This window comes from Pipra filicauda, unplaced genomic scaffold (assembly GCF_003945595.2).
Source record: "Pipra filicauda isolate LSUMZ 115617 unplaced genomic scaffold, ASM394559v2 scaffold344_size1527164_pilon, whole genome shotgun sequence".
NCBI lineage: Eukaryota > Metazoa > Chordata > Aves > Passeriformes > Pipridae > Pipra > Pipra filicauda.
The window spans coordinates 1,166,446-1,190,986 of NW_024104470.1; the positions used below are offsets into that span (position 1 = coordinate 1,166,446).

Consider the following 24,541-nt stretch of genomic DNA (forward strand, 5'->3'; position numbering starts at 1 on the left):
TGGTTTGGGGGGTTTTTTTGTTTGTTTGTTTTTGTTGTTGCTTGTTTATGTTTTGTTGTTGTTTTGGGTTTTGTTGTGGTTTTGTTTTTTGTTTTGTTTTCGTTTTGTTGTTGGTTTTAGTTTTGTTTGGTTTTTTTTTTTTTTTTTTTTGTTCGGTTGGGGTTTTTTTGTTTGCATTAGGTTGGGTTTTTTTAATTCCCTGGCTGTATAGCCTCTTGAAAGAAAATGAGCCCTTCTCTGAAAAACTTGAGTCCCGGGTGGAGGAGGTTGTGGCAGGGGCTGGGAGCAGCTCAGGTGCTCTGGCAGGGAACCTGGAGAGGGGACAGCAGTACAGTCAGGGCTGGGAAGAGCTGTGTGTGTGATACTTCCTGACCACGTGCTGGGCTTCAGTATCTTCCTGTTCAGAACCCCAACCTGCAGCAGGAAAAATAGCCAGGGTGTTTCTGGTTGCTACCACACCAGCTGGGGGTGAGGGCATCTGTTTTGAGGTGCAAAGGATGCTGCTGCTGTAGTGATGTTTTTATAAAAGAGGAATTACCTGCCCCGCTATTGCTTTGTGGAGAGATGTCCAGGATCCCCTTTGCAGAGTTTATTTTGGATGGGCTTTCATGCTGGGTCACTGGGCTTATGTTAAACTTTGTAAGTCTGCAGTACTGATTTATGAACTGTCAGATTGCAGCGTGGCTCAGGCTATAAATAGCCGGGGGTGTGGGGGGAAGGATATTAATGCTGAGTGTGGCCCTATGCCAATCCACTGTCTGTATCTTTAGCTGCAAGGCATAGCAGGGAAGGGGTTAGGCAGCGTTCAGGGATGTGGTGGTGGGGAGGAAGTCATTTTTACAGGGTGAAATCCATCTCTGACTGCTCCGTGTCATAGATACATGCGGGATGAGCGTTACACAAACAAATGGAAAGCTATGGCTGCCTGGCCCAAAACGGCTGCTCCCGCTCCCTCCTGGCTCTCCTGGGGCTCCCTGCACCAGCACCTGCTGGGGAGGAAGGATCTGAGAACTTCCAGGCCTTTCTCCTCCTTTGCAGGACTTGGCCCTCAAGGTGTGTTAGAGAATGCCCCTGCGGAGCTGCCGGGGCCGTGTCTGGCAGAGGTGCCTTGGTGTGAGAAGTTCCCTTCACCCACCCCCACTGGGGATTTCCTTCACGTGTGTGGAGCCAGGTGAGCACCGGCGAGCCTGTGACAGCCCAAGGAGACGCAGCCACAGGCGAGAGGCCGCTGGCTGTTCGCTGTTAGGGGTCCGCAGCCCTCCCAGCACTGGGTGACCCCGACCCTCAGCACATGGCTCCCCCCGCCGCCATGTTGGGCGCCGTCCCCCTCCCTCCAGCAGGGGGCGGTGCGGAGCCCCGCGTGGTGGCCGCTGCCCCTTTAAGGCGGCTGGCGGGGGCCTGTCAATCAGCGCCCACCGCGCCCTCTAATTGGTCCCTGCGCCCCGCGGGGCCCGCCCCCGCCCATAACGGGGTTTACCAGCGGCTTCTCAAGGGCGCTGCACTGCGGCTCAACCACACTGCGGCGCCTGGGGGCGCCCGGAGCGTCGTTCTATTGGCTGAAGGGGAAATCAATCAGATTTCCGCCGCCGCCCATTGGCTCGGCTGGCTGTCAGTCACTCCTACCGCCCCGCCCAGCTCCGCCGCGTGGTTGGCTGGCTGCGCTGCCTCTCAGCGCTCCGCCCGCCTCTTTCCCGCCGCGGGCCAACCGGCATCCGAGTGAGGGAGGCCGCCGCGCTGCGATTGGCCGGGGCGCTCCCGCCGGGATAGGCTGCGCGCCGGATATATGTAGCCGGCGGCAGAGCACGCCGCTGCGTGAGGCGCTTCTCGTCCGCCGGGCCGGCCTGTGGTGAAGCGGCGCCTCCCGCTCCCGTCCCGCTCCGCCCGCAGGTGAGGGGGGCGGGAGGTCGATATGGGGGGTCACCGGCGCGGCCGCGCCTTCCCGTGGGGGCCGCGGGCCGCACGCCCTGGGCGGAGGCGCCCCCCGCCCCTGTAGGCCGCGGGCCGGCGCTGCTGGCGCGCCAACACCCCCCCCCCCCCCGCCCTCCCACCCGGTCCCCGCCGCGCTTTGTGCCGAGCGCTCTCCCCGTCCCGGGCCGCGGCCCCCGCGGGGCTCCGGAGCCGTCCCGGTGCCGCGGGACTCCCGGCGGGAGCGGTGCGATGGTGCGGGGCTGGGGGGGGCGGAGGGAGGTCGGCTCTCGCGGGCCCGCATTGTGCGCGGCGGGCTGTGCGGGGCCAGCTTTGTTCTCGGATGTGCGGGCGCGGGGGCGCCTCGCCCTCCGCCTTTGGGTTTTCTTTTGGGTTTTCCTTCGCAGAGGTGGGGTCGGGGAGGGGCCCACCCAGGGCCGGCCGAGGGGTTCCCGTTCCATGTGGGGATCGATGGGCAGCGCTGGGCGCTCGCACGGCCCCGGCTCTGTTTGTCAGCTCGGGGGGTCTCCCTTGCTGGAACTTTGTAGGTGAAGGGAGTCAATAAATCGACCCAGGAGAGCGTGTGTTTTAACCTGAATTACCGCATGACCTTGGCTGAATCCGAGCTTAAGCCAAGATTTAAATGCGAAGTAGTTCTTGTATGAACATTCTCCCAGCCTCTTGTAAGGCCCCAGATACACTTGCTGGAGAAAAACCAGAGAAAAGGCTTCAGTATACTTTCCAGTACCTCTTAGTGTTGATTTGGATGATCCGATGTGTTCCACTTTCTCCACGAGCTTACCTGGTGGTCTTTTATATTAAGGCTTGCACGCACATAATAAGTTTTCTTTACAAAGAAAACGGGTTTTTTCCCCTACAATCGGGTGAAAGCAGCATTTGCAGAGAGCCGCCATGTTTCCAGTGTGTGCTATTTTTGGCGAGCCCGTGCTCTCACAGCCAGGAGTGACAGCTTTAGGAAATGTGGACACTGCTACCAAGCTTTGGAAGCTGATGCTTCCAGGTGCCATAAATCAAACGTGGGGAGTGCGTGTGTGCTGGATTGTTCTTAGCCAAGAAGACTTTTTAGATTGATGTCATAAAGGGAAGTGCAGAAGTTAGACGAAAACTGCATCTCACCTTTTCTGAAGTCTTCCCTTTGACTAAATTTTCACTTTTCTTATTCACTCTCTGTAAAGAATAAGCCAAATGATTTTGCTAGAGCTCTGTGATACTTCAGTGATGCTGGCTGGTGGCATATTCTCAGCCTGTGAATCGAACTCACCTTTTTTGAGATGTTTCAGTCAGTATATGTAATGTTGTAAAGCTGTGAGTCTAGTTTTAAAAGAAAAAAGATTAGTGGATGGCATATATAGCTAAATTGAAGGCTGGCTGTACATATTCACATGCATAGGATCTTAAATCCTTGTCTTTATGATGGAGATCTCACGACCTTTTTGATAGCATCACCACGTGTTCCAGGGACTAGTTTGCCTGAAAGGCAGCGTTAAAACCTGCTAGAAAATGTAACTGTATAAAGTCTGTTAGAAAAATAATTAAAGCAACTTTGGAACCTTCGCAAATGCGTATCTTATTTTTATACATTAAATACAGTAAATATTTTTTAAAATCTTAAAAAATCTTGTATGCATTAGATGGTAAACAGTGGCCTCCAGTTCTTGACTGGTGGTAATTGGGCAACTGCCTTTTTTGGTAGGTTTTGTTCTTTTAAGCGTGAACTCCTTAAATTGAAGACTCTGATAATTGAAATCAAAGTTGTAGACCTGGTGGACAAGACTTTGTCTATGTGGATCAAGTGCACACATCAGGATCTTCTGTAGAGATCCTTTGCATTTGCAGTCTAAGAAACAACAAAATGTACAAGAATACTTGTGTATATTGTGATTGCAGGACCACTGCTCTGCTGCTCACTTTGCTGCTGGCACAGTGGCACTGGTGGAGTTCAACATAACTGATGAAGTTTGAACATCTTAGTTATAAACAGAATCTTTGCCACTGTGCCAGCAGCAAAGTGAGCAGCAGAGCAGTGGTCCTGCAATCACAATACACACAACTGATGAATTTTGAATGTCTTAGTTATAAACAGAATCTTTGTGCACCCCATGAAACGGCAAACTCTTTAGTTAGAACATTAGTGCTTTATTTTTCACCTTGCAGTTGTAAGGCAGACATACCAACCAACACTTTTTATGAAGTAAAATAAAGTGAAGGTGGTGTTTCTGTAAGTACGTGTTGATATTTCTGTTCATAACAACAGTAGCTGATGAGAGAGCACTCATAAGATGAGCATAAATGGCCTGTGTGAGTTAGAAAACATTTGAGTTGATTATTCTAATTTTTAATATTAGCAGCTGGGCTTTCCTTGTTGTCTGACTGAGGAAGGTGATGAATAAAGAACCAAAGAGGAAATCAAAGTGGAGCAGGACTTTAGCAGGGTGGTGCTTGTTGCTGTGCTGGCCGTAGTCTGCTTAGAACAAACCAAAAGTAAAAGTGATAATTTGGTCTAGGAGACTGGATGCTTTTTTACAGGTAGTCATATAAAATCTGCAGAGTTGAAGTAATTATTAACTTCTTGGTGTAACTGCTGATAGACTTGATAATCTGAAACTATCTCATTGAGTAATTAGAGAAAAACCTTAAAAATTCTGATCTTTAGGTAAGATTCTGTAAAAGAATCCTTAAGACTTTGCAGGCAGTGAATGTTACGCTGGCCTGAGGTCCTAGTTTTGCTGTATGAAGTCTGGGCCTCTTCCAGGAAGACATGGCTGTTGGAGTGCTGCTTTCAGAGCAGGAGCTGGGAGCTGTCAGTCATGTACGAATAATCTGTGATGAACCTGACTCCTTGCTGAGGCAAACGTGCAGTGCTGCCTTCTAAAATGCTGGTGGCTGTCTTCCATTTTCCTGTGCTCTGCCTTGTACTGTTTTTTCTCGTTTCAGGACTGCTCTAGGACTGACTTTGTTTTGTTTTCAATGTAACAGTGCCATGATGGATCAGTCCTGAGTGCTAGGATACAGTTGATCTATGAAGTTAAACTCCTCTGTGACTTAAGTGGGTAGAGGTGAAAGAGTTGACTCTCTTTACAGTTATCTGTTGGTTGGCATGCAGAAAATATTTTGTTAAATCTTAATCCTGGTGGTTTTAATCCAAGTGGGAGTGAGCTTGAATTTCACTGTAATGAAATTACTGTGTAGCTCGGTGTTCTGATCTGCCTCTTCCGACTGCTGATGAGTAACTTTTGCTTTTTTACTTTAAGAAGCTGCAGTGGAGCCAAATGGAAAATTTGCAGACCTAAGAGAAGACGACTGGACCTGCTGCCAACTTCATCGAGATGTTGGAGCAGCTCTTGGATGTCAAAACAAAACCTGTTCTAATGGCAAAATCACAGGGTCTAAGTAGCTGCTTTATCGTGAAGCAGGCTGGAGAGCAGTACAGGCTGAAAGCCGACTGTTATTTTTCATTTAAAAAGAGTAAACAAACCATTCAGACTAGCACTATCCTCCCACCCTTTAGGATGAGATTTGCATTTAAAATGTAATTTTGCAGAAAAACATTATTTCTAGTTGTAGGGTAAATAAGGTTGGAATAGGTCCAGTTAGAAAGGCAAGTCTTTCACCTAGGTTTGAGAGAGCATATTTAGGAGAATCTGATTTTAGGATTATTAAAAATGTGGAATATCTTTGTAAATTCTCAAGGCTTTGAGTTTTCAGAGAACTCAGATTTTTAGGAGGAGTTCATTTTGGACTTCTGTCAAATCACAAGGGCCATGTGTTCTTCTGTAATACTAAATGCAACAGAGCTCTCTTTTCTTGAGGATATGAAGTATTGCTATTTGGGCTCAGGGCAGATCTCTTTGGCTTAATGTTACAGCAGGTAACTGCTGGATAGAAGTGAGGATTATGTAGGAATTTGGAAGCCAGGTGAAATAGCTTTAAAAAGGAAGAAAGAAAAAACAAACCCTCACCAAATTAGGCTCAGCACTCAGAGAAAGCAAAGTGTTTTGGAGGGAAGAATAAAAAAAACCCCACCAATTTGGTGAGAAATTCTTATCATATCACTTTTAATAGGAAAATTTCAAGATTCTTTTAGGTTGGATTCTTTTTCTTTTTCCTCCCCTTGTAAACAGGGCCTATTTTGCTGTTTGTCTTCGGACCTTTTTGCTCTTAACTACAGGAATAGTGTCTGATATCATTTTCCTTACCCAGATGAATGTCCATTCCTTACTGTATATGTATAGATGCTGATCTCAACTACCCTAAATTACACTTTAGGTAGTCTTAGTATTTTTTACCTCTGCTTTTGAATGTAGTGCTCTAGAAGATGCATTTCTCCAAAATGGTCTCTGTTCTTTTAGATTCCAAATAATAGCATTAGAAATTTTCAGTTTGTCTCTCTCTTGCTTGGTAGAGCTGAAAAATCCAAGGAGCTCTGAATTTTTGTCTAAAAAATGGCGGACTCCATCGTATCCATCAACTTGTGGATCACACTTAGGTTTGTTAGCAAAAACACAGGCAGACTTCTACAGTGACAGCTCTTCAGCAGTTGCTGGTTTGTTTATTTGTATTCTCACAGTGTTTGAAGGGCTGTGCATTGCTGCTGAGTAAGGCTTCCCATCTGCCACTGGCAAGCAGAGGGGTTTTTCAGTACTAGAATGGGCAGTGCTGAATGCAGTTCTGAATTATTTTTTAATCTTGTGATGTTTTTCTTGTGCTTAAATTTGGTTTGATTGCTTGGATGCTTTCATTAGAAAATAGTTAAGCTTCTAACTTAGTTTTTCTTGTCCACATGTTGGTGTAATATGTAGCTTCTGTAGAGTGTCCCTCATCAATGTGTCTCAAAGAGCTTCAGAAGGGGCTCTGCCTTTCTGCTGCATCTGGATAATTTAAGCACAGAGAAAGCTGTTTGCCTGATGATTCTGGTTGCTGTGTGATTATTTTTTCAGGATCCAGCTCCCTGTAACAGCTCAAGTATCTAATGAATGTAGGCACTGCCTGCCTGTGTAGGTCGTGTGGGTCATACAGTGGTCATGAGTCACTCGTGAATGGAGAAAGGGCTGTGCTAAGTTTGATGGTCCAGTTCCATGTTCTATTAGGTGTTGTTTTTGAAGATTATTAAAGGCTTCCCTGTCTGCATGATATGTCTGGCACTTCACACTGCTCTGAAGTGCCTGCTTCTGGAAGTTCCTAGTGAATATGTTTATGTTATGGACTATCTTAATGTTTCCAGGAGATACTAGTTAGAGTTGGATGCTGGTAACCTCACAACTTGCTCCAGTTTGATCCTCAAATATTTCATTATTTATTGGGTAAGTTACCCCATCACTGAGCTTTCAGACTGTGGCTTTCAAGCATCTTGCCTCCTGTGAAATAGTTCTGCCTTTAAGATAATTTCTTCCAGGCAGAAAATACTTTCCCTCTGGATCAGTCAAAATGGAAAAAAGACGAACTGGTTACAGGTAGGCAGCTGTAATGGTTTCTGTACAAAATACAGGCTGTGTTGCTGTGACACTGTTCCCTGTGACATTGTCTACCTCTGCATCCAGAGGGAGGCAATAATGAGACCTTTTTTTTTTTTAAAACACATTAGTGTTTTGGGACTTCAGCTGCCCACTTATTTGAGGTGCATTTTCAGCTCTCCATAATCTAGGCTTGGGTCAACAACTGGATTGTTTTGGGTTTCTCTTGTTCCCCTTGGATAGTTAAGGCTGTATTAAAATAAGGGTATCTTGGTGTATCTTGAATCTTGTAGTACTTTTAAATACACATTTGCTTGGGAAGGTTAACATCACTTTTCTTACTTGAGAGCAAGGTGGTGTGATGGTATAAATCCCCAATTGAGATGGGCCCTGGAATTTGCCTAAGGGTGCAAGTTTAGCTTGTTGGTGTTTCACTCTTCATGCCGTAATGTTTTAAATTGTGGTTCACACAGGTACCAGCTTCTCTTTTGTTGCTTAGTCAGCAGCAAGAGCAGCTGCTAGCCATGTAAAATGTATGGAGAGTTGGAATTAGCTGGAATTGATTTCCTTTTGTTGTTGAACTTTCAATCTACATCATGCTTCTTACAGGCATAATAGGCATTTTCTTCATGACTTTATTTGTACTGGCAATTTTTTTTTTGGCCAAAACAGCAGTAGTAACTGCTTCTAGTGCTGGTTATTCTGTCTAGATAAATGGTTTGTGGCTTTGAACTTGTTCACCTGTTGCTAAGCAACTTGGAGAAATCCCAAATGACACTTAATTAGGCAATCCTGTTAACTATTGACCAGACCTTTAATTTCAGGCAAAACTGCTGTTTGTCTGACTTGTAGTGTGTTGTGTTTGGATACAGACATCTCTTTTGTTTGTGAGCTTCTCTGGGTGTTTTTTCATTTTCAGAAAACATTTTTAAGTTAAGGAACTCACTGATACCAGAATGAGAGTATAAAGTTATGTGAAAAGTTTGACATTCTGGTTTAGAGGGGAAAGATACCTTCATCTGTGTAATACATCAGTCATACTGTCAGAATTGCTTTTGAATAGTCAGTGGTAAAGTTCTAGAAATGAACAATCTGAATTATATTTGATAGAAAATTGATGAAGTTGTTGGAAATAGTGTAACAGCTCTAAGAGAATATCTTAATTGATTAAACCTGTAATTAAAGAGTGAGGGGGCAACATGATTGTTTTGGTAACTTGTAAACTGCAGTTTATAGAGATGGGAAGGAATGGAGTATCAAATTTCACCTTATAGCACTGAACAGCCAAAGGCCACAGTGAACTGCTGTGTAATATTACAGTCAGAACTATGATGCACTGTGGTAACTTTTTTTTTGAGACTGTTTTTTGAATTGAAATGCAAGTCAAAACTACAGAATTGAAGGTGGCAGAGAACAAAGACATAAGGATAATGTTAAAAACACTCCAGAGCCTGTTGACATTATGATTCAGTTTTAACTTGTCGTTTTATTTCTGATGTTTTTCTTGACAGAAGATGTTTAAAATTGCTACACACTTTGGGACGTGAAATTTGGGATTTTCTAACTTCCATGTTTTATTTCAATGTCTTTTGGTCCTTTGGCTTGTTGTATCAGGCCAAGGGGGGTTTGCCCGAGTCTTGGGCCAAGTTGTCCTGAGAGCTTGAACATCCTGTGATGTGCATAAGACAGGCTTCTGTTGTGTAGGAAGTCTAGAAGAAACAGATTCAGACTAAACTCCTTGTCTGGTTTAAAAATTAAAAAAACAAAACAAAACCAACAACTAAAAAATGGATTTGGGACAGCAATGATTAGTTTGCTTTCACTGTGTTGCAGTTCGGTAAGAAAATACTGCCCAGTGCTAGCTGTTGGATGTTGAGTCCATTTTTCTGCATGCTAATATACTAATAGGTTTTGTGGACCTAAATCTGAATTTGCTAATATGGAATTTACATAAATGGCTCTAATTTACATAACAGTATTTTAGAAATTCAGTGCCTGACATTGATTTTCTGCCAAGTGGGAGCATTGTAACAGATGGTGGAATTTTCCACCAGCCAGGTGATAACCACTGTAAAGGAGGTATTTGTCTTCCTGTAAGTCCTTGGCTTAAGGAAGAGGTTTGGTTATGCTGCAGAATTGTCCTAGAGTATTTTTTACAATTTAACTTATCCAATTTGTTGTCATATGGAGTAATATGAATGCATGATTATGAATGAATCTTAAATAATCTGATTTTCAGCTTTTCCTGTCAATTTTCACCCTTTCATCATTATGTCAATTGACAGGAAAATGTGTGGATAAGCTTCTGTCAGGAGTAACGTAGTGACAGTTCAAGCATTTGGTGCTATTATGTGCCGTGCAATAGAAATGTAGTATAAAGTATTTGCAATTTTTCTTGGACTGGGGAGTAGTGGAGTAGTAAATTGCTCTTGAATGGTAGGGAGCAAATATTCTCTCAGGAGATGCTTGGCTTCTGTCATTCAGGTTGTGCTGGCTGGAGAACAAGAACAGATGGCAGCTGGCAGCGTAGCAGCAGGTGCAGCAGCAGTAAAACCAGACTGTTGTCCTCTGATTAGGTCATGTCAAGGTTTTTACCATTTCTTTTCAGATTTCCTTGATGATGACTGGGCACTCTGCTATTCCTCTTTGCATGTTAGGAGTTAGTTCTCGTGGATTTTTCACCCTTAGCAGTAGGGAAGTTCATTTATGTATTTTTTTAAAGTGTGTATGACACACATGATCAACACAAGCAACTTCACTTTCAGTTTTTCTCCAGATCAGCATGGAGGATGATGTGCCTGTGGGTTAATACAGGTGAGGACTCTCACTGAAGAACAGGAGTCTGGAAGAGCTGTTGGTAAATGAGCTGTTGAGAGTTGAGTGCTACAGTTTGCCTTTATGTGAGGATGTCAAGCTTTGTATGTTCATATTCTAGAAGCAATTGAAAATAATTATCAGAAGAGCCTCATTTCTTATCAGAATTGAGTAGAAAACCTACCTGTTGACATCTACAGAAATAAGCTTGAATTCCAGGGAAATGAGTCTTTACGAAGAAATTAAGTGTACCTCCAATCATTTCACAGCACAGAAGCAAGTTTTTTACTGTTGTGGAGCAAATAGATCTTGCACTGTCAGTTCAGTTGACTGGATGTAAACTGTGCAAGTCTTCTCTGTCTGCCATTTCCACTCCTACTGCTTTAGGGTTGGCCTGCTCCTAGTACTGGTAGAGCTTCACAAGTGAGAGGAAACAAAGTGGTATCCACCATTTAGCCTTACTTTAGCTTTACTGTTTTTTTCTTATTGTCTGATAATATTTTATGAGGATCTAATTTAACATGCACTAGAAGGCGAGTTCTTATCTTGGAGGTGTTTGTCACTTCAGACTGTGCTGGGTGTTGGAAGTCTGTAATACATTATGCTTAGAGTTCAAAATCTGCTTCATAACCACAGATAGTGGAACCTTCCTGAAATGAAAGTGGTTTGCAGAATCTGAGCATTTCCTGCGGGCCAGGCCCAACCAGGGACTATCGCTTTCTTTCTTCGTGGTTAGCTCTTGAAAATATCTTCAAACAGCTGAAAGCTTCTGAATGTCTAGAAAAGCCTTTTTCAGTTCTAGGTCATATTTGGTCTTATTCTTTCTGGACATTATCATGTAAATAATATCTCCTTGTATGGTGGTGGGACACACATGTCCTACTGGAAGAGAGGGCATTTGTGTATTCATCCTCTGGAGCCCATCAGATCTTTTTCCCTGTGTTTAAACCTAACAAAGTGCATTTTAGAAATAGGATGGGAAGACTTCTTTTTTTATTTTTAAACTTACAAAGAGAAAAAAGTACCTGTGTGTGGTTGTATTAAAAGCAGAGCAAAACACATCAATTTATGTGAAATTATAGCTCTCTTTCTTGTCATTATTAGCTTTCTTGTTACATCTTCTGGATTGAACCCTTAGTGCATGCCTCCCAGTGCAGGAATTTGTGTATCTCCAACAAAACTGGATGCAGTGCGTGCTGACCATTTCTGGGAGCTGGGGTGTAATCACATCCTTGGATATATTGTCTGCTTGTTCTGCCAGTGTGGTTAAACACTGCCTTGTGTGTTTTGATTATGGTGTGTTGGGTGTTTGACCATTGTTTGATATGTGTGGAATTTGTCAGGTTCATTTGGACTTAGCTTTGTCCAAAATACCAGCTTCCGTGTCATCTTTTTATGTCTGTTCATCTCTTTGGGGCTTAAGGCTTTTGTTTTGCATTCCTGATCCATCTGGTTGTGACTTCTTTGCAGCTCTCTATATGTTGTGTGTTTGAAATTGTCACTGTAGTAACACACAGAGGCAGGTCACCTCTGTCTTTTGGAGCTCTGGTCTGTTGTCCTTCTTGGCACCTGAAGGACGACTTCTTTGAAATCCATTAAATATAATGAAAGTGTCAAACATCTAAGATCCTTGGATGAGCTGGTACAAGGCTTAGTACAAGTATATGGGAGAGTCATCTTTTTTTTTCCTTTTGCTTTGTTCGAAGGATAGTTTTGGTCAGCTTAGTTTTCCTGGGATACAGGATGCTGTTGGGTGTTCTGACAAGAGAAAGCCTATCCTAATGTAACTGCCTTGGCATGAACTTTGCAGACTCCATCTGGATTAGGCTCTGCTAGTTTGGCTTCCTTTCCCCCCCCATTCCAGATTCCATGCCCAATTTGGTCCTGGTTTCCCCCATTGTTTGATGTCACCACTTCTTGGAGCTGTTTATAGTTATGCAATATTAAATAAAAGGTAATTAAATGATGGCTCCTGAATTGCTTTTTAGAGGGCTCTGCTGAGTAGTATGTTGGGTTTGAGTTGCACTACACACCTGTAGTATTTACCTGTGGAATTTGCATATGATGTGTTTGGAAAGGAGTTTGTAGCAGAAGAGATTGGGGGTCAGTAGTGGGGAGAAAGTTCTTTCAGCAACAAAACTGTCTAAGCCCCCGTTCTGCTACCGATTGGTACAATTTAGTGTGAAACAGAAAATCTACTTTTGTTTCTGTATAAGGTACCAAGAATATGCCCTCGTATTGGTGTATTGGTATAAATATCTGTATTGGTATTTATCCCTATGAGTTTGAACCTATTTTGTATGAGTGTTTGATAATAAGGACATGTGAGAATGTGCTTTGGTTTGGGCTGACCTGTCCTGAAGATGCATGCATTGTGTAAGCTACCTGCAAAGACTTTATTTTTGTAACATGGAAATTAGGTAGAAGGTACCTAGATGGATTTGTCCCTGGGTATGGGTGGTGCTGTTCACTTCACTGGTGCTCTGAATTTAAGTAAAAAGTGACTTGCTCCATTTGATGGAAGCAGGGGAAGAGCAGCGTGTATTTGTTTGTGGCATAGTAATTTTAATATAATCCGATATTCCTCTACAGTGCCTGACACTCACAGCAAGCAGTGCTGCGCTGCTGGTAAAAATAGATTGGACTTACCATGACCTTTTAAAAATGCTCCTAATACAGTAGCACAGGCTTTGCCTTAGAACATCTGACTTTTAATTCTGATTGTGAAGTCAAGTGAGGTAAGTAGAATTGGGATCGACTGTAAATGTCTTAGCCACTTAGCAAATCCTCTTGAAGAACCATACTTGCTTGCCACCTGCTTTTTACTGAGGATATGTGGGATGATTACTGGCGTGTTATGAGGTGATGTCCCTCACCCAGGCAGCCTCTCTCACCACTGGTTTGGTACCCAGGAATCCTCTCCCCAGCACCAAAACACTGATGACTCTGAAAGCACGTTGGTTAAACTGCTTACTGGGGTAGAACAGTTCTGGTGTGTGTGCTTTCCGCTGTGATTCTGTGGCTTACGCGGGCAGGATGTGAACAGCGGTTTGAAAGGCTCACGGTTTATGGAGCTTTTGTTTTTTCCACAGTTTTCAGTTGACCAAAGAAATGGTGATGGAGAAGCCAAGTCCCCTGCTGGTCGGGCGGGAATTCGTGAGGCAGTACTATACCCTGCTGAACCAAGCACCTGACTATTTGCACAGGTAAAGCTCTGCTTCACTTTGATCTCTTTTTCTGTGTGGATTTCTCAGTTTGTGTGTTAAAAGTGGTGAATGAGCTTATCACCGTGTCTTGGCTTGCTGAATTTGGACACTTAAAATCTGATTTATTTGAGCCAGACTCTGGGTGTAGTTTGCTTTCGGTTTTGATCAGCTGGATTAAAACAGGAATAATAAAGATTACAGGAGTTCTTTAAATATCTGAGTTCTGGCTGTTATTGAAATGCTGCTAGACATGTATTCTAAGCAGAAAAGAAGAAAATGTAAATCAAAAACGTGTTGCTTGCTTCTTCTGGTTGTAATCAATATAAATCGAAGTTGGATAAACATTATTTAGTTAAGCATTTCTCTAGTTTTGCCTTGATACAATGCCCCCAGACTACGAGGAAACAAGGAAAATGTTGTATGCTTGTGTAGTGGTATCTCTCAGGATTCGTACCAGCAGCTCTTTCTTAAAGGAAAGTCAGGGAAATGAGGAATATACAGCAAACTACAGTCTGTTATCTAAACAAATCAATCCCCTTTGATTTGACAGGTATCCTATGTTCTGGAACTAACCTCGTTTATGAAGATGTGCTTTGTTTTGATGTGCTTTCAATAGCCAGACAATTTCTAAAACCTTCTTCCTTCCAATCACTTATTCAGAGTGTTTCTCTGCTTAGGTGGACAGCTGACCTTGTCCATTTGGGTCAGAGGAAAGTTCACAGTGTGCCATGGAATTCAGTTCTAGTCTTTTATCTGCTGGCAGAGTGCAGCCCTGTGATGCTTATGGCATTTTAGCTCATAATCCCTCAGTTACAGAAAGGAGGATTGACCTGCAGTGCTTTACTGTACACGAGCAAAACAGTGCCACTGCTCCTTGCTCAAACCTGAAATAGAACTTGAGGGGAAGCCTTTCAGCACTCCGGGTGTTGAGGGTTTTATGTTACTTTGGGGACCTTGTACAGAAAGGGGATGATGGGAATGGATCGTTAGCTCCTGTGAGACTTTGGTTTTGGCTGTTAGTACATGGGTCTCTCAGCTTACATGGGAGAACTTTGCATTTTCCTCCCACCCTCAAATTGCTAGCAGGATTATGGGATTGTATGGGTCTATTCCAGCGATTCAGACAGAAAACTTGCTTGAGAGTGTATTATTCATAGTGTACTGTAATGTAGAGGCTTAACGTTCTTACATAGCAAAGCTTAGCGTTTAAATATTTCTTTACAACAGGTTTTATGGAAAGAACTCTTCCTATGTCCATGGTGGCTTGGATTCCAATGGAAAACCAGCTGATGCAGTCTATGGGCAATCTGTAAGTACTTAAAAAAAAAAAAAGGCTGTTCTTTCCTTCTGTTTTGTCACCTTTGTGGTTGACAAGAGAAATATATCCAGCTGTGATTCATCCTCCCTCTGTCCAAGTGCTTTCTGGAAAAAAAAAACCCAAACAAAATAAACTGTCTTAACTGTAAACAGCAATAGTTAGGCAAGATTTATTGGGAAGCTCATAATGTAAAATTGCTTGCAAAGCAAACTTAGAAAGGATGCTGCCAAGCTTTCTCTCCCGACTTAGGGAATATATTCTAAACTAGTATTTTATGGTTTTGCTTTCTTTGAAAACTGTTAACAAGCAGAAGTGGCTTCTGCAGTGTAACCCATCTGTAACCATCCTTTCCCAGGACATCCACAAGAAGGTGCTGTCATTAAACTTCAAGGATTGCCACACAAAGATCCGTCACGTGGATGCTCACGCCACCCTCAACGATGGTGTTGTGGTGCAGGTGATGGGGGAGCTCTCCAACAACATGCAGCCTGTGCGCAGGTTCATGCAAACCTTTGTGCTCGCACCTGAGGTACGTTGTCCTGAGGGCCTGGGGTGTTACAGTGCTTCTGGAACCCTGCCAGGATCCGTGAGCTCTGTCTGGTTCAGTGTTGGAATCTGCAGGGTTAGGCTGGGGACGTAGCTTGCCACTAAACTCAGCAGTAGCGTTCTGAAAATTCCTTTGGGAATTATGCTACTTCTGTATGATTGTACATTAACCTTGGATATCAAAATTAGAGTTGTAAATATCCTGACTTTTGACTCCTAGTGTGCAATGCGTATTTTTTCTTGAGCATATTAAAGTTATGTTATCTTTGCTTTGCTCTCCTAGCAACTGGTCACTGAAAAGAACTAGTAGAAAAAGGGGAATGTTTCCTGTCATTTGAAAACATGGGTTCCAGATTTCCTTGTTGTATAAAGTGCTGATTTAGCATTTGAAGTGGCATTTTTAAATAGTCAACATTTTTTAACAAAGTAGTTCACAGAATTGAAAATGATAATGAAAAAGGAATGTTGCAAGGTTATATTCCAATATGACTTGGACATAAGAATTGATACTTTTGACAGTAGGAAGTTGTCATTCATGCTTTTTCAGTGTTGTGAGCTATTGGAATTAAAGCACTAATACAATTTTTTTCCACTGTTTCATGCAAAGTTGTTAGTGTCATGTGTCTGTCTTGTTTTCCTGCCTCACATAACATATTTTGTCAAAAGAGGCAAATTTGGATTAATCTTAGGTGGGAAGGATGATTTGTTTCTTGTTTTCACTTTATTTCAGTTCTTGCATTACTGAATGGATGTAATTGAATCAATTTTGCTTCTAGGGTTCTGTTGCAAACAAGTTCTATGTCCACAATGATATCTTCCGCTACCAGGATGAGGTTTTTGGGGACTCTGACACCGAGCCTCCAGAGGGTAAGTAGCAGAAATTTTTGGATGGTTCTGTTGTTTAGTTTGTTTCTGTATCTATATCAACATTCTATACCCTGACCAAAGGAAATTACCTTGCTGGAGAAGACAGATCGGTGTTAACTTTTGTGTGCTTGTAGGTGTTTTTTTTTTCCTTCCCTGTAGTTTCTTTACACTCCAGCAGGGAGTTGTGACATGCAGATGATTATTTTTCTGGCATATTCTGTTTCTATTAAAAGAATTGTAAGACTTATTTTGGCAGTTGCAGTCAGATTTGTAGGCTATAAATCTGGTTCTCTGAAGTATTTGGAACATGTTGTTTAAACTTGGTCAAAACTGAGTAACCAAAGTGATAGTGGAAATATAAGGAAATGCCTGTTCCATGTCACATCTTGGTAGTGCTTCCCATGTGCTCTTTGGCAGAGACTTCACCTGCATGTTGTGGTAGGTGCCTTGTCTCTGAACCTCACAGTGAAGATGTGTGTGATGTATTGTTTTGCTTTTCTAACCTTATTTAGAATCAGAAGAGGAAGGGGAGGAACCTGAGGAAAGACAGCAGACACCTGAGGCTGTTCCTGATGATACTGGTGCTTACTACGAGCAGGCTGTCAGGTAATAGTATATTTATAGGTGAAGCCAGATGTTGTGTAAGACAGGCTGCTTGTAGAACAGGTCAAATGAATTTATTGCTATTCATGGTTTTCCTTTTGGAGTCAAAGATTTCTGTTTATTGGTCAGCTGAAACCAATATGCTGTTAGGCTGAACATGGAGACTGGGTTTTTTTCGCTCTTTACAGCATAACAATGCAGATTTGCATCCCTGTGCAATGTGGCCTTATTTAGATTAGCCTTGTTCTTCTCTCATGTGCCTGACTTTTCTATTGGACAAGTAGGATTCCTTAGCACCAGTAATAGAATAAATACAATGCCACCTCTTTCTTGCTTTTTGTGCTGCTGTATAATAGCAATGACATTGAGGAACACCTGGAAGAGACGACTGCAGAGGCAGAGCCTGAGCCAGAGGCAGAACCTGAACAGGAACCTGAACCAGAGGCACAGGAAGAAAAGTCTGAGCCAGTATTAGAGGAGTCAGCTCCAGAAGAGACTGTGGAAAAGAGTCCTTCTCCAGCTCCTGCTGATCCAGCTCCTGCAGTGCAAGAGGACTCAAGGGTAATGACAATGGATGAGTCATTTCCATGATATGGTCGCTTCATCAGTATGTTTGGCTCTCCTGTCTTTTTTCAGAGCATCCTCTCTCTGTCAAGAGAAATATATCTGGAATTAAGTGTTTGAATGCTCTAATTCCTCACCCCCCCTAATTACTCTGCTTGTGACCAATTGCCTCCTTCCTATTTGTTTGTATATGATAGCAGGTTGAAACTGTAGTTGGTAATAGTTGGTTAAAACACCAGGAGCTAAGGTCAGGCTTTGTGTATTTGGTAGGTATGGGAACTGTGTGGCAGCAGGGAGAGGCTCAGATTGCTTGTTTGTAAACAGAGCTGCTGAAATTCTGAACAGATTGTAACCAACATGCTGAGTCAGGAAAATGGGTGAAATGTGACTTTATTTCTACCTGGGGATATTTGTCGCTCCTCAGTGTTAAGGGAGGCAGAAGTGGAGAGATTGTGACTCGTGAAACCAATACTTTGGTTAACCTTGATGTGCTGCTTGGTCTTGGGCCACTGCTGTGTCCTATTTCAACTCTATGTAGAATTTAGAAGTAGGGTGGAAGTGTGACTCCATTGTCATTACACAAAGTCTTTTGAATTTAAATGATTTGAAGGAAGTTGCAGGGAAACTAGTGGCTGGATCCTGAATTTCAAGGATAGGTTAAAATTTGTTATCCTGTGTCTGTTAGCTGTACTATCAGGACTATATTTCAAAAGGAGATGTAGTTGTATTATTATCTTTTTCTTTAAGACATTTTCCTGGGCATCAGTAACCAGCAAGAACCTTCCTCCCAGTGGGGCTGTTCCAGTATCGGGAATACCACCTCATGTTGTGAAAGTACCAGTCTCCCAGGTAAGAATCCAGCACCTGGAGAAGTTTGTGCTGAACTGGCTGACAGTAAATGGAGGTGGGGAAAAATATAGTGAAATCTACTTGCTTATGGATCTGACTTCTCAGACTCCAGAGACTTTAAAATTCTGTGGTTCCTGATAGACTTGTTAAAGATGTTATTCTCTGGCTTTTGGGTTGAGAAGTAGTTGTTTCTCCTGGAGGAAAACCAAGGAATGTTCATATGAGTGCTGCTTGCTTTTAGCATATAAGCCAGTGGGAGCTAACCTGTATTTTTTTCACAGGTGTAAAGAACTATTATTTTTTCCTGTATTCTATCAAAAACTTGACAGCTCTTAACAGCTGAACCCTACTGGTATGTCTGTCTGACACTCAACTGCTCACTGCTTTTTGAATCCATACAGCCCCGCCCTGAGGCAAAGCCCGAGTCTCAGACCCCACCTCAGAGACCTCAGAGGGATCAGCGAGTGAGGGAGCAGCGAACAAGCATCCCACCGCAGAGGGGTCCTAGGCCAAGTAAGAGAAGCTACAAAGAACAAGATGTTTTCTACTGTTTAAAGGGTTTTGGGGAAGCAATGGGATGTTTAAAGCTTTTGAAACCTCATTATTTTTGTTACTAGGCAAATGACTTCAAGTGTTTGGCCTCCTTCAGGTGATAGAAAGCAAACAGTTACAAACTTGCTAGTATAGCATGCTTACCTTTTTATATATATGAATGGATAAGTAGTGTGAATTCTGATTCTTGTATGTGGTGCTAATCCTGACCATGGCTTGCTTTTCTCTTTGTTCTGGGGAGTGGCTTTTCTTAAATAAGTTTCACTTTTCTGTTCAAGTTCGCGAGGGTGAACAAGGCGATGTGGAAACCAGACGGATTGTGAGATACCCAGACAGTCATCAGCTTTTTGTTGGGAACCTTCCCCATGATGTGGACAAATCTGAACTTAAAGACTTTTTCCAAAGTAAGCTGGTTGCTTTGCTGCCCTGAGGGGGTTGGGGGTTGCAGCCATAGGTGTGGTCAACAGAGCATTCTAATGTATGACCCAAGAACTTGGCTTTTCTCTTGCAGGCTATGGCAATGTTGTTGAACTCCGCATCAACAGTGGCGGAAAGCTCCCCAATTTTGGGTTTGTGGTGTTTGATGATCCTGAACCAGTTCAGAAGATCCTTAGTAACAGGGTAAATAAACTTCTAGTCAGTGCTTTTTGGTGTGTTGACAACAGACTGTGTTTTTCAGATTAACAGGGAAAGATTGTACTTGGTCCCGCTGGCCTTTCTAGTGCATATTAAAGTAGGTGTGATGTCTGTCTCTCTTGTTACCAAGGTTTGTGCAGCATTTGTACAGATGGAGTCTTTTGTCATTGAAGTAGGTTGTAACAACTTAGGTCAACATGAATTTATTCATTACAGAGCCTTTTTCTAAGGGGAAGTTGCTGAACACAGGAAGCAGCTAAATAGCTTTCAGGAAGGTAGAGAAGAGTCTGATTCTATGGACAAGTAGAATCTTGTTTGTCAAAGAGGTCGAAAGGAAGAAGCTGTACTGGTGTGTAGGCTGAAAACAATTGTGCTAACAAAGGCAGGAGGTACCTGCTCAGCCTGTCAGCAGTGATTGCTAATGCAGAGTGTGCACCCATGACTGCATGGTAGGCAATGAGTCTGGACACACTTAAGGAAGCACCCCTATGAGCATCCTGATCTTGATTTACCCCTGCAAGAGTCCTAGGGCTGCTGGGCTTCATGTACACTGACTCATCAGCACTGCCACGACCGCTGCTGGCATCCCACAATGAAAGGTGTCTGCCCACATGAAACATCCCAAGCTCAGATCAAATCTCAAGGCTTAAAAATCTGCACCCAAGTTGCCTTTCACCTTAAGCACAGAAATTTACTGGCTATGCTTCTGTGCAGTGAGGAAGCAGAGAAGAAAGGATGTCCTTGGTGAAGATCTGGGCTGTAAGCAAGCACACGGCAGTTTAACACACCTCCTACCCTGCTTGGAACAGCACTGAATTCTCTTTGTAGTATCCACTGTGGGAATTACCTTGCAGATAGGCTCAGTGCTTTGAGCAAACATGTCTGGAAACTCAAGGAGTTTTTTTCAGGATAAGGCCTTGGTAGACAGCCAGCCAGTAAAGCTAAACTTGATGTCTGCTGCCTGATGTGAAATGTGGGTGTTTACACGAAACATGGTGTGCTGGTCTTTGCCCTCCTCAAGCCATCAACTGTGCTGCACAATGTGTTCCATCCTTCAGTCTGTTCTTCTACAGTTAGTTCAGCAGATGTGAATGGCTTGTCTTTCCATTGGATGAGAAAGCATTGTGCCTGTAGCAAGGTTGGGTCATATTTTTCATGTTCTTGTGTGGAATAATTTGAAACAAGCGAGTCCTTAGTCCTGTAGTTGGTGGATTCTTGCAGACTTCAACTTTTTGTCTGGTTGCAAATGAGATTTGTGGGATGTTGCAGTCCTGCTCCTCTTTGGTTTTGCTTCACTGAGGTTTCTCGATCAACCAGCCACTTGTCACTGCAGTTCTAAAAACATTAGCTTGACCGAAGTGAAGGACTTGACTGGCCTGTGCAGCAAGGTGGCAGAGAGATCTGACATTCTTCATGCCATGGGAAAAATCATCTGGGACTCTGCATGGTGGTAGACTCAGTTGCCAATAGTAATGAAAGGAGATTGCTGTTAATAGTGCAAGTCCTTTTCTAAAACATGTCAGAATGCTCAGTGTTAAGCCTGAGATTGCTTTTTCAATGTCACTCCTTTGCATCTTTATACCTTCTCCAGTAAAGCCGCAAGACTGGATGCCTAGTTTGACTATTGCCATTGTTTAGTAAGCAATCCTAAAACACTTCAGTCTTTCATGGAGAGGATATGAGACAAGGTTGCAGGAATCTGCTTGACCTTGAAGAGCTACTGGTGAGTCATTACTGAAAGTCCCTTCTCTGCTTTCATTGCAGCCCATCATGTTCAGGGGAGAGGTGCGCCTGAACGTGGAGGAGAAGAAGACACGAGCTGCCAGGGAGGGTGACCGCAGAGATAACAGACCTCGTGGACCCGGAGGCACTCGTGGGGGGCTGGGAGGTGGGATTCGAGGGCCTCCACGTGGAGGAATGTCCCAGAAGCCAGGATTTGGAGCTGGAAGGGGGATTGGGCAACGCCAGTGAAGGCATCGAGGATGTTGACACGGAGGCGCAAACCCTTTTTCCTGCAGATTTGTGAATTTCAGCCTTGGGTATCTTGGAATGTGGCCCTAGCCTGTTATAGACTGCTACGTTTGATACTATTTTGGCCCCTTTTTGTTTGTGTTATGGTTCTGTGATTTATTTTTTTTCTAGTCCTTGTCCCAGATTCCAGCTTTGTGGAACAACGTTTTAGGAAAAGTGGATTTTAAAAAGAGAAGAACTGAGTTTTCTTGTTCACCTCAAACTTACGGACTGAATTTTTTTGGTACCAGTGGTTTTTCCTAAAGGAATGTCTCTACTTTTTTTCTTTTTTTTTTTTTTTTCTCTCCCCTTTCTACTGAGTTTGGGTGCATTTCAGTCAGTGGAATCGTATTTCACGTGCATGCGTTCAAGAGCCTATAGGAAAACATAGTACTTGGCAAGTATTTCAAGGGCAGAAAAAAAAAAAACTATTGATGTTTCTTTGAGGGTCATATGAACATCCTCTGGTGTGGAGATATTGCCACTTGAAAAATTGACTTTCACCTTTCTCTTTGTGGCGCTGTAAGAGTGGAATAATGGGTATCTGTAGAATCTCTTTTTCTTTTGATACATGATCACAGAAAGGAATTCGAACTACTGTTTTACCACTTTGAAATTTTGGATTGTGGGATAGCTTTTAAATGTCTAGAACTTGACTCTTCAAACACTTTTCCTGAACTTGTGAAATTTTTTATTGAAATAGGGAGTTTTTTTCATGTTTAGTTTGTATTTGTATAAAAAAAAAAAGCAAAATTGTTGTGCCTTCTATTTATCTCTCATTCCAGTTTTGGCAAATTGTTTTAAAAAATAAAAATAAAAAAGGTCTAGATTTGCTTTATCAAGTCAAGAGTATGTTGGAGTTTTTCCAAGGGGAAGAAGTTCTTCCTTCAGTCACTAGGTCTACTAGGTGGAGGTGGTTATAGCTAAAGTTTTTAATACCTTCTGTGCATCAGCTTAGCTGCATTTAAGTAATTGAAAACAAGCCTTTTTTGGATGCAGAATTTAATAACTTGAACTCGAGGCTGGGCAGGTCGTGTTACAAATGTTGCAGAAATACAACGGAAGAAGAAACACCTCTGTCACATCCTTTACAGTTCCACCTGTTGTATGCAGTAGAGTTATTTTTGCAGTACTTCATTCCTTGCTTCTGCCAGACCTGAAGTGGATCAGATGGCATTTTTGTCAGAAGTACAGAAGGTGCCTGTCTGTCCTGGTGTCAAGATGTCGAATGGTCTCCACTGCCTCTGAAAGAAGATGAAACTGAAAGTAAAATACAGAACTGGGTAATTCCAATTCAGGAGATGCTATGAGATTGTGCTGCACAAAGCACTATTTATGCAGTGCGTGGTGTTAAACATCCGGATGAAAACAGCAGTTTTGTGTCTACACCAGACCTTCAGATCTCTTGGTAGTACAGAAGAGCTGCTTACTTATCTGTGTCAGGTTTCATTGTGTCCATGTTTCCTTGGTTTATTACTATGACTGTGCACATGCAGTGTGTTGTCTCTTGACCTGTGCTTGCTGTAAAGCTGGAGCAGAGCTGCCCTCGCTATTACCTGTTCTGAACAGTCATTTTTTGCCTTTGACTTGCCAAACTTAGTGGTTGAACCTGGTTGTACTATATGTTGGTAGAGTGTTGGTTTCTGTTTTATCTTTCTCTTCAGAGTTGGTGCACTGTTTGTCCCTTCCCTCCTTACAAATGTGTCTTAGCTTAGCCTGCTTACCATCTGTACCTGAGGATTTAAATAGCTTAGTGAACTGGGGGAGAGTGCAGTGTGAGTGTGGTGTGCTCTCACAGCCAGCATTCTGGAAATTCTGCAGCTCAATCACAGTAATTTACTCCCTCTTTCTAAAAATGATTCAGTACATTTTAAAAATAGAGTTAGGTTTTTTTTTTAAAAATTCCAAACAGGAAAGAGGTTGCTTTCTGTAATGGTACTTGCATTCTTTGTCTCAAAAAAACCTGTACATTTCATATATTTCAAATATGTACAATGTCTGAAAGGTTTATGCACTGATACTGAATATAAAGCACCCATGTGCCTTTCAGAAAACCACTGTTAAATCCCCAGAAAACTGAATCACTGTAATTTACTGACTGATGCCTGGGTGGTGTTGACAGCTGCTCAGTAGATGTACTGACAATATCCTTTTGCTGTTGCCTCCTACCATGGAACCTTTGCTCACCCTCCTGGACTCAAGGTGGGAAATGCCTCCATGTCACCCACTCCAGGTGCTTGCTTGGAGAGAACAAGAGTTCCTGGACCTGGCAGTTCAGTGTTTTCTCTGTAAGTTGCTGTTTTACTTGTTCACTTCTGCCCCAGGCTGATGTACCGGCTGACATCCCTTTATGCCTTGGGGGGAGGCTGCTCACCCAAGAGACCTCTTTTTCTGGAGGGCAGATGCCCAGGTCTCTTTACCTGATACCTCACTTTCTAAGTGGTTTTCTTCCTCCATAACATGTAATGTGCAATTTGGGTGAGACCAAAGTTAAAATAACTATCAGGAAGTTGAATGTTTCAGTTTTGCTTTTGTTTCCAGCCTTCCAAAGTGCTGCTTTATTAAATAAAACAAGGAGCAGCTTGAAGTAGAAGAAAACCTACACAAGCTGTTTTTCCTGTGTGCAACATAAATTCTTTTTAAGGGACAAATAAACCACTGAGGACTAAAAGCCTTAGATGGTTTTGCTACATGTTAAGTGACCTTGGTTACAGATGACTTAAATGGTCAGTGGTGATATGTAAATAATTACAGGAGGATCATTTATGGATGCTGTAAATCATGGGGCAGCATTTGTTTTAAAGGAAGTGGGGGCAAAAAAAGTTTTGCCTACTTATTTTCTTCCTTGTCTATTCCCCTTGCTTACACTGGCTTTTTTTTTTTTACTTTTTTTTGTCATTTAACTGCATGCAAAGTCAGAGTGAATGAGAGACAATCTTAAAACAGATAAGAGATGACAGAGAATGTGTTCAAAACCAAATTATGCAGTAATCTGATAGTGGCAGTAAAGATGTTATCAAACCAGAAATAATGCTGTAAGTCATCATCTTTTCTCTGTAATTTTAACCTCTGCTAAATACCTAATAAATTACTAGAAGGATATGAACTGGGTGAAAATATGGAAAAAATAAAAATAGTTCTAGGGTTTGACAACTTCTTTAAATTGATGTGCCATTTCATCAGTTAGCTCCATGATTTAA

The 24,541-nt window shown here is 42.7% G+C and overlaps 1 protein-coding gene across 2 annotated transcripts; it reads left to right on the forward strand.

The window, feature by feature from the left end:
- Window positions 1–1,786: 1,786 nt before the first annotated feature.
- Window positions 1,787–22,188, forward strand: G3BP1 (G3BP stress granule assembly factor 1). 2 transcript variants are annotated; one of them, XM_027718252.2, is made up of 12 exons: window positions 1,787–1,887; window positions 13,283–13,396; window positions 14,624–14,705; window positions 15,070–15,243; window positions 16,037–16,127; window positions 16,640–16,733; window positions 17,087–17,291; window positions 18,042–18,143; window positions 18,545–18,656; window positions 18,974–19,099; window positions 19,186–19,316; window positions 21,096–22,188. In XM_027718252.2, the coding sequence occupies exons 2-12, from the start codon at window positions 13,302–13,304 to the stop codon at window positions 21,300–21,302; spliced, it is 1,419 nt and encodes a 472-aa protein (XP_027574053.1). In that variant the 5' UTR covers window positions 1,787–1,887; window positions 13,283–13,301; the 3' UTR covers window positions 21,303–22,188. The 2 variants fall into 2 exon arrangements, with proteins under 2 accessions (XP_027574053.1, XP_027574054.1); XM_027718253.2 differs by having other exon boundaries at window positions 19,207–19,316.
- Window positions 22,189–24,541: the final 2,353 nt, after the last annotated feature.